This window comes from Orycteropus afer, unplaced genomic scaffold (genome assembly GCF_000298275.1).
Source record: "Orycteropus afer afer isolate SDZICR_OR568_19922 unplaced genomic scaffold, OryAfe1.0 scaffold00100, whole genome shotgun sequence".
In the NCBI taxonomy this organism is placed as follows: domain Eukaryota; kingdom Metazoa; phylum Chordata; class Mammalia; order Tubulidentata; family Orycteropodidae; genus Orycteropus; species Orycteropus afer.
The window spans coordinates 7111698-7121665 of record NW_006921687.1 but is presented as its reverse complement, the minus strand read 5'-3'; the positions used below and the strand labels follow the sequence as shown (position 1 = coordinate 7121665).

At 37.1% G+C, this 9968-nt stretch overlaps 1 protein-coding gene across 1 annotated transcript in view; it reads right to left on the bottom strand.

The window, feature by feature from the left end:
* Positions 1–9968, bottom strand: part of DENND5B (DENN domain containing 5B) — a 355051-nt gene that overhangs the window by 134898 nt on the left and 210185 nt on the right. The window contains exons 6-7 of the mRNA XM_042781291.1: positions 6153–6689; positions 3309–3540 (exon numbers count right to left, since the gene is read on the bottom strand). Of these exons, the coding sequence (XP_042637225.1) occupies positions 3309–3540; positions 6153–6689 (769 nt within the window). The remainder of the gene's footprint in view (positions 1–3308; positions 3541–6152; positions 6690–9968) is intronic.

Here is a 9968-nt window from a genome sequence, read left to right as displayed (position 1 = left end):
TTTTTTTTTTTTTAAAAAGAAAAACATGACTCACAATGAATTACTCCCCACAATGAATTACTCTAGGGTTTATAAGGTACTACGCCACCAGAGCTCCCATTTAAAATACAGGAAGCATAATGCAATACTACTTTTCAGGTATAGTACCAGTATAATAATGAACATTCAGAAATTATCGTATGTCTGCATTGAGAAGTGAGAAGCCTATTGCTAGATTTTAAGGGTTTACGTCAATACTGAAGGAGTCCTGGTGGTGTAATGGTTAAGTGCTTGGCTGCTAACCAAAAGGTTGGCAGTTTGAACCTTGCAGCCTCTCTGTGGGAGAAATATATGGCAGTCTGCTGCTGTAAAGATTTATAGCCTTTGGAAACCCTGCGAGTCGGAATTGAATCCATGACAGTGGGTTTGGTTTTTCTATTTTTTTTTGTGTGTCAATATCTACTTGCTGTTATTTGTAAGAAAAAAGAACCTGAATTACTATCAACTTGCCTTTCTGCATAGAAATCATAAGGTTCTAGTGTCACAATGTCAACAGCAGATAGCCTCTGTCTAAAGACTTCATCTGTAAATCAAATTCTTTTTGGTCACAGGCAAAACAAAACAAAAACAAAGCAACAAAAGGAAAAAAAAACAATGCACACTAAATATCCAATGTCATTAACAAAAGTCTGATTTCTATAGGCTAATGGGGGTGAGGATGCGGGAGGCAGTTACCTAATAACTGCATCATTAATGAGAGTTGGGCACAGTCACAGCTCATTGCCTCCTTCTACCTTTTTTAAAAAGTCTTTGATAAATTAAGATCCCTGGAAGCTGCTATGTTAGCCCAGTGTTATTTTCATATATGCTGAACCTACATGATGATGGTGGGAGAACCAAACTCAGAGGCTGAAAGAAAATCCATTTTAACTGGGAAGATATTCTGAAGCACATAAGTAAAGAAACCAGTGCTTAGCTCCATTTTATAAATTTTATCTAGAAAGAAGTGAAATTTGTTAAACAGGGCATTACACTGTTCACATGGCTATTAAAGCACTGCAAATCATATACTATTCTCTGAACAGGCACAGTCACTTTTATTCATTCAACTCCATAAATATCCAGAAACACAGAGGTAACTGCCACTTCCTGATGGGGCTCCGAAGATAGATCCCTATACGTGCGAATACAGGATCGAGCTCAAGCTTTAGAGTTACCAGAGATTTTTAAGGAGACACACACACACACCAAACCAAATACACAGCCATGGAGTCGGATCTGACTCATAGTGACCCCTCCTTGGGTTTCCAAGGCGGTATCACTACAGAAGGAGATTGTCCAACCTTCCTTCTGAGGAGTGGCTGGTGGGTTTGAACCACCAGCCTTCCAGTTAGCAGTCAAATGCCTTAGGCACTACGCCACCAGAGCTCTCTATGTATGTATGTATGTATGTGTGTGAGTGTGTGTGTGTATATATATATATAATTTATATACTTCTTTCCTTCAACACACTTAGACTGGAACATCATCATCCCTGTGTCTTTGATCTTGCTTAAATAAAGTGGGAATGGCAACCAAGAAACAGGTAGAGGAAAGCGCCACATTTGCGGCCCTCTTTTTCTCTAGAAGCAGCTCTGGTGGCACAGTGGTTAAAGCATTCAGCTGCTAACCAAAAGGCTGGTGGTTCGACCCCATCAACCTCTCCTAGGGAAAAAGATGAGGCGTCTGCTTCCAAAAAGATTTACAGCCTTGGGGCAGTTCTACTCTGTCCTATAAGGTTGCTATGAATAGGAATTGACTCGATGGCAGTAAGTTTGGAGTTCTGGTTTCTCTAAAAGAAAAATTGCTCTCAAATAGCTCCTACATTTAAACAGAAAGCAAACAAGAGGAGGATGTGTTCAGGTGATAGATATCAGCATATTCAGCAATGAAAAGGTTAAGAACCAGGCACAAATTTATAAAACTCTGTGGACTGGTAAATTTTACGTGTTTCTTATTGAAACATGTTTTTTAATGAATGATCAACTCACATGGTGTTAAGGTCTCAGGAAGTGGAATCAGATCTGGGTTCAAATTATGACTCTATTCAACCATAGACAGGTTACTTAATCTTTCAGTTTATTCAAATGTAGAATGGGGATAGTAAGTAAAACAAAATTAAAGTGTGCCTATACTCCACTGCTGTTAAGATTAAATATTAAAACACATGTAAAACACTTGATGTCGTATCTGGCACACAGTAAGTACACAGTAAATGTTGAATATTAATATGATTATATATTTAAGGGCCTATATTATACTGTCAAGGAGCTCTGGTGGCACTGTTAACCAGAAGGTTGGCGGTTCAACCCCACAGCTGCTCCATGGAAGGAAGATGGGGTAATCTACTACCATAAATATTTACCACCTCAGAAACCCAACAGAGGTCGCTATGAGTCAGAATTGACTCAATGGCAGTGAGTTTTTTTTTTTTTTTTTAATTATACCGTCAGACGAGACACCATGACTCATGATTCTTAGACAGAGGGAAAAATTTGTGTCAGGATGGGTTGTTGTTGTTGTTGTTATGTGCTGTGGAGTCGGGATTGGAGGAATCTTTAATTTGAACAGAAGAATCCAGGGGTTTAATTTGAATAAAAGAAGCTATTATAATTAATGGCACCACTAAAGCAAAATATATTGTTTGCCTGCCACTGTTTTAGTTATATAAATTAGGCAGCATCTCACGCTTACTATTTAAAATTAATACCTCTTTTGGATAAAGAGAAAAGAGGTGACCTGTAAAAAGGCAACATGAATAGCAACACAGAAATTAACTCCCCCCCCCCCATTAAGGCAATAAAGAGAATTAGACAGCATTCAAGTTACACTCCATTCAAATTATTACTATTTTTCTTCTTGTAAGTAATGGTGGGAATTACAGCCTGGGTGGTGCAGTGGTTAATATGCTCAGCTCTTAATGGAAAGGTTGTATTTGAGTTCACCCAGTAGCACCTTTGAAGAGAGGCTTGGTGATCCACTTACTTACTCCAAAATTCAACCATCGAAACCTATGGACCACAGTCCTAGTCTGACACATGTAGTATTGTCATGAGTTGGAACTACTCCACAGCAACTGTTTTTTCAAACTAAGAATAAAGTCAAGTAGGAGCGGGATGGACATTAACTATAGACACAGAAAGAAACAAAACTATAGAAAAGCACCCCTTTATACAGGGCTAGGATTAGCCATGAAGTCTGTCACTGAAAACTGATTTTGTGATATACAGGATGATAGTTTATACAAAGATTATGGATTTTAATTTAATTTTTAAAGCATGCAAATGTACCTGCTTCTTTTAAAATGCTGCATTTCTGATATATAGATGTCCGCATGGTAGGCGCCCTTACATTATACAGTCTCATCTTCTCAATACGAGAGTCAAAGACTCGAAGCAAAGGATCTTTCTCTTCCCATTGAGACATAATTTTATTATCAATAAAGGTGGCAAACATCTGTGTTTCAATGAAGCGTGAAAGAAACGGTAGGTAAGGCTCAGGCTGGTCAGACAGAAAGGAAGCCTGTAATGAAATTAGGAAATTATTAGTGCAAGGAGACCATCTCAATACCTTGAGACTATCCAAAAATTATCTAGTGCTAAGGTGGGTTTTTTTTTCCCCCATCTTTTAATCTTATGACACAAAACTGATCCCTGACATTGAAAAATCCACATTTTCTTTCTTCTAACTTCACAGCATTTAGGACACATAAGTCTTCAGTACTGATTCTACCTTTCAAAACTAATTTACATTCTGATCCTCATGACTATTATGCAGAAAAGAGGGCATCATTAATGAGAGATGGTAGGTAAGTTGCTATGTGATCATCAATCATCCACTTTACTTACCGTTAAATTTTGATCTTTCCCCAGTGAGCTGTTAATTTCTTCTGCTGTCTATTCCTAGCCTATGCAATGTACCTCCAAGCCATAGAAAGTGACATAAATAACTGATACAGTAATGATATATACATTAGCAATAACCTTGAACAAACAGCCATGGAATTTGTGCTTATAGGTGAAATCTTTTGTATTCTTTTTCAACTGGATGTTTTTCCAAGCCCCAGTCTGTTAGAAACTGATGGATACATGTTAATTCAAGATTAAACTCTTTCCAGATCTGTGCTGACACTGTCCTATAGGCCTTAACAACTAAAAAGAGTTACCTTTAAAGAAAAGCCTTTCAAAAACATGTACAATAAGCTGCACTTCCTGTTACCAACTTGTTTACTGAATGGTTCAGTAAATTGTAATCAAAGGTATTCATTTCTTTCCATCATTATCCAGATCCATATTTGTACAGGAATTCTAATCTCAGTTTGGTCCTAGCTGAAATTTGGATGTGAACTACTATTTCAGTTGTTGGGATGGTTTTGCTTTTCATTCTTTTGAGTAGATCCAGTGTGGTAGCGACCATAGGGGAAAGAAGGAAAGGTAAATTCTGACATAAGGCTATTTCCCTTAATACTCATCAGTTTCTTCCTAGCGTATTTATTTTCCATTTTGAAAATCAGCAGGACTTTTTAACTTCCTTACAGAAACCCTTTTATTCACTTTACTTTCCTCCATAGTTCAGATTTATTTACAGAAATTGAAAGGCACAATAGTCTCAAGAAATGAGTTCACTTCTTCAAAAGACCTTTTACAGAAAAATATCAATTGTACTTTTTATAGAAAAAATAATGCCTCTCCTTTTAGAATGGGTGGAACGCTTGGCTTTTTGTACCCAGACCCCCATATCATTTAAGGTCAGCAAGGATATAGCTTGAAAGACTAGTATATGACAGCCCTAGAAAATCTTCCTAGTAAAAAACGAGATGATTACAATTCTTCCAGAATCCAATATGAAACTTTCATTTCCCTAAGGAATATATAAAAAGAATTCCACTTATAGTTTGAAGTCACATAAAGATTAAGAAGGAAAAAAGTACCAGCTCTCAATTTAGGTAGGAATTTGAATTTGAGTTGAATTTGAAGGGTAAATCAGAAATATACACAGATTAGTTCCAAGACGGATAGAAAAAAATGGAAAAATGATTAAGTTCAATGAGAAAGGAACCTAAGAAAGAGCAGGACTACATCTGGAGAAGTGAAGGCTTTTTAATTTATTAGAAATTTTCTTAAACAGAACATTCATCAGACCTCAATAGCTCAAGGTAGTATATTATCTTCTGCCAGAGAAAATAGCTGATGAAATCAGTAAATCTCTGAGACTATCCACTTTTATATAATTTTTTAGTTAATCCTTATTTGTCAGATGTTACAGATTGGGAGACTATAGATTAAGCTCTTGGGGTATTTTAAACCCCCTGATACAGATCTTTTATGACACAAAGATACCACTTAGCAAAAAGTCATATATTCATTCTAACCTGCCCTGGTAATCAGAGAAGCAGGGGACTACACTAGACCTTGGTGATCTGAAAGAGTTAATGCACATCCATAAGTGCTTTTGTTGGAAAATACATCCGAGGATATATCAAGAAAGCCTAGCAGAACAAGGTCTGTTAGCTTCTGAAAGAAGAATATTCTATAGTAAACCATAAAAAGCAGCTTCAGCTTTTTAAACTATAACAGAACAATTGAAAGCTGGTGCCATTTTCTGTCTTCTTTACCTAAAACTTAGGTATAGATCCTTAGATTTAGAATCCTAAAACTGAATTTGTTTACTTTTATCCTTACTTTCTAGAACAAGTTCAAAATTTGGCTTCTGAAACTAAACTGCTTATCACTTTTACAGGGACAAGTTGTGACTTCATTATAGGATAAAAATAAGATATAAGAAAAAGGATTTATTAGAAAAGGAACAGGCCTCATTTAACTAGCCTGATCATAATGTAATAGTAAACAAAATCCTTGCAAGGTCAGATAGTGCTAACCGATTTTAAAAACCTGTGAAATTTAGATGTTTCCATAATTCAAGAATTACTGAAATATAGAAAATTAATAAATGAGATTATAGGCAATTTAACATACAATTTAGGACCAGCTTAACGAGCCACCTGATTCGCTTTCTTGTGAAATTACTTTATCTAATGTAAAATACTAATACAGTTCTTAATGGGAAAAGTTAACAAAATCAGTACTACAGTCTACTGAGATCCAAATAAGAAGGAAAACTATAGTTCTTTTTACTTTGTCAAAGTTCTGCATCTGTTCCCGATTGGTAAGCCAGGATTCCATGTCCTGGGCAGTCTGAATCACAAAAGCTTCATAATCTGCAAACATCTGTGTGAAGCGATTAGCAAAGACCTCTCGGAGTTGTACATTGAGTTTATAGTCCCTCAGTTCTGTCTCTTCACACTGTAGTTTTAAATCTTTTTCTTTTTCACCCACTGAGGCAGGGAGGTCCATTTTTTCTACAGTCACACCGGTCCTCTTAGCTAGAGCCTGGAGGCGAGCTATGGTTTCATTGCCCTTAAGTAACTCATACATGCTGATGTTGTTAGTGGAGACATTGCCATTCTTCTTGTCATTGACCAAGTCTTTCAGAACCAGATTCTTCAGTTTGGTAGCACTCTCACTGCAGTGTAGGATACCCTCAGGAGGAATCCCAAATTGAAGAAGAACTTCAGAGAGTTCCTGGATGAAATCCACCTTATTGGGAAATTGTGGAAATTCTTCAGGCAATTCAATAAAATGGTTGTCAATATCCACAAAACACAAATTAGCCTGAAAGGGATAAAAAGAAATATAAAGAGTTCAAAATAAAGGAAGTCTATGCTCCAAAATATTCTTGCTAACTATTATAAATAAAAGCATAGATTATTACACTGCCTTTTATGTCAACCATCTCAAGGTTCAGGATATTTTATTTTTTAAAAATAAATCTCTTTTGCCAGCATTTTCCCCTATGTGAACATTTTTATACCACAGTTCTACAGTAAAACCTGTGAGAGCCAGAGCTTGACAGGACTGTCTTGTTTTTCTGGATTCACAAGTTTTCTACCTTCGACAAGGTACAGTCATACCACTTTTCTCTAGCTCATTTTAGGGAAAATATTTGTGTTTTCTTTCTCCAACAAGTTTCTACCTTACACAGGTTCCAGATTATATTGTATGTGAATAGTCTTCTCTGGATCTCAGCAATTTAATATAATCTGGACAAGATTCTCTGGTATTTGGCATCCATTTAACAACAACAACAAAAAAAAAACATGCCATTGCCATTGAGTTGATTTAGATTCAAGTGACTCTACAGGACAGACTAAACTAGACTGCTCTACAGTGTTTCCTAGACTGCAATCTTTATGGAAGCCAATTGTCACAATTTTCTCCCAAGGAGCAGCTGGTAGGTTTGAACTACTGACCTTCCAGTAAGCCGCCAAGTGCATCCATTAGCACTGCTAAATGAGTAAAAGCACACAAATTCATGCCGTTGGTGCTAGGTGCTGTTGAGTCAGTTCTGATTCATCGTAGCGACCCTCTGTACAACCAGACCAGGCAGCTGGTCCTGTGCCATCTTCACAATCATTGCTACGCACAGACTCAAAACTCAATAACTAACTCAATAATGCCTTCAAGTTGGTTCTGACTCATAGTGACCCCCATTAGGTTTTTGAGGATATAAATCTTCATGGAAGTAGACTGCCTCATCTTCTTTCTGCAGTTGGTGGGTCTGAAATGTTGACCTGCTTGGTTAGCAGTCAAATGCCTTAACCACTACGCCACCAGAGTACTTTACAAATAGGAAGCACAAGGTGAAATGATTACTGAATGAGCTTGAAATTTCTATCACACTGCCTTAACACCATCAGCAACAGAAATAACAATAATTGTTAAACCAAAAGAAAAACACAAAACAAAACAAACTCACTGCCATCAAGTTGATTCCTACTAACAGCGACTCCCATTGGGTTTCCTAGGCTTTAAATCTTTACAGAGGTAGATTGCCCCATCTTCCTTCTGCAGAACAGCTGGTGGGTTTGAACCACCAACCTACTGGTAAGCAGTCAAATGCCTTAGGCACTACTCCACCAAAGTTCCTTATAATTGCTAAATTGGGATGAAATCAGCAAGATCAATCCAACTCACAGATAAATCATACATTTTCATTTTATCTAAAATTAGCCTCAACTACCTGGATAGCAAAGTCGTTTCAGAAGCCATTATACAAACAGCAGGAGGCAGAGAAAGCTGGTAGAGGCAAGTGCTAAGATAATAACAAATGACTAACCCTTGAATAATTAGTATTGATTCAAAAGACACTTCTGAGTTGAGAAAAAGAAGTGACAGAAATTTGAGGAAACTTTTTTATTTCCTTAGACTCTGGATTTTGAATCACAGGCAAGGCAGAATAAAAAGACATTTAAATATTTTTCAAGTTACATGTAGAATACTCAAGGGGCCAACTACCTACATGAATTATCATCATCCTTCAGGTACCTGATCATAGTAGACTCCAAGACAGTATTTTACCTTTACTGTCCATAGCCTCTTAATCAGAACAAGGGTGTCAAAGGGAAGACTGTGCTCTACATTTAGGAGTATCAAAGGTTTAGTCCATCGCATAAGACTGACTGTAATTACATTCATTGCTGAACATGGGACACATGGTAGAAGTCAATAAGCAGAATTGGAAACTTCACCCCATGATTTCCCGTCTCTGCCCACCTCCTCACACCAGGTCAGTAAGGAGAGAATTCATATTATCTTGATCCTAAAGGGCAAGGTGAGGTGAAAAGGGGAGATCTAGCAGTTGGGTCTGTTTCCCTTTCAATTTCTGCTCTTCACGTTAAATGCTGATGAGCAAGAAGTATAGAAAGGCCCAAATTAAGCTACATAAAAATTCCTCACTATTTCCTCCTATTCCAAATGAGATAATCAGTGATTGTTAGAATCCAAAGAGACCTTTGAATTCAACCCCTTAATTTTGCAGGTGAAGAAATCAAGGCCTAAGAAGTTAGGTAGCTTCTTAGCTTCCTGCCACCTGTGCTCCAGATATGCATCCTCAAACACTCCTGTTGCTTAAGGAATTTATCTCCCCCTACTTCTCATCTCCAGTGTTAGCAATTTTCTCTAAATAAAGTAAGAGCTGAAACAGTCATATCTTGCTGAAGACAGTAGTACTGTCTAGTTTCTTTAAATCCCCATTTTTAAAAAGTATCTACAGTCCCAGGAAAAGAAGCACACATTGAAAGGCTTCAAGGGAGAAACAGGTCACAACAATTCAAATGGAAAATGGGTGACTGAGTCTCTGAAAAAAAATTCACCTTCTGATCTAAATGTTAATCAATAGCCCCACACCACTAACATTTTGCACTGTCTCTTTCATTAATGCCTTCTTACTTCTAGAGTTCTGGTAGTGTACTGCCTAAGGCATTTAGCTGCTAACCAGAAGGCTGGCGATTCAAACCCACCAGCCACTCCTCAGAAGGAACGTTGGGCAATCTACTTCCATAGTGACACGGCCTCAGAAACCCAAGGAGGGGTTGCTGAGTCAGGTCTCGCATATAACAACAACATTAAGAAGCTTTGTCTCTATTTTTAGCCATTTTTTTTTTTTTTTTTAGAGTTTTCAGTAAAAGGGGGAGGAAAGTTTAACTAGTGAGTACATTTAAGTTGCTTTTTTAAATTCCTATTTTTATACCTACTTTTTCCTAAAATTATGTGAAGCCATAATTATTTCAGCTCATTGTAAATGATAGCTAGGTGATATACTATTAGACTTCCACAACAATGATTTAGTAATTTATAGTTTCTATATACGAGCACTGTTACTTTTACAACCGATTCAGGTGACTCATGTTATTCTACACTATGAGTAGACGGATATCTATTTATTAAGTAGTGTTGATTTCATGAATGAAAAATTAGAAAAATTATAGACATCACTGCAAAAGCATATGGAATTTTGGAGGCGGGGCAAGATGGCGGACTAGGCAGAAGGATTGCACAGACCCTCTTCAACAAAGAAAAGGGAAACCAATAAATACAGACACAGAAGATAAT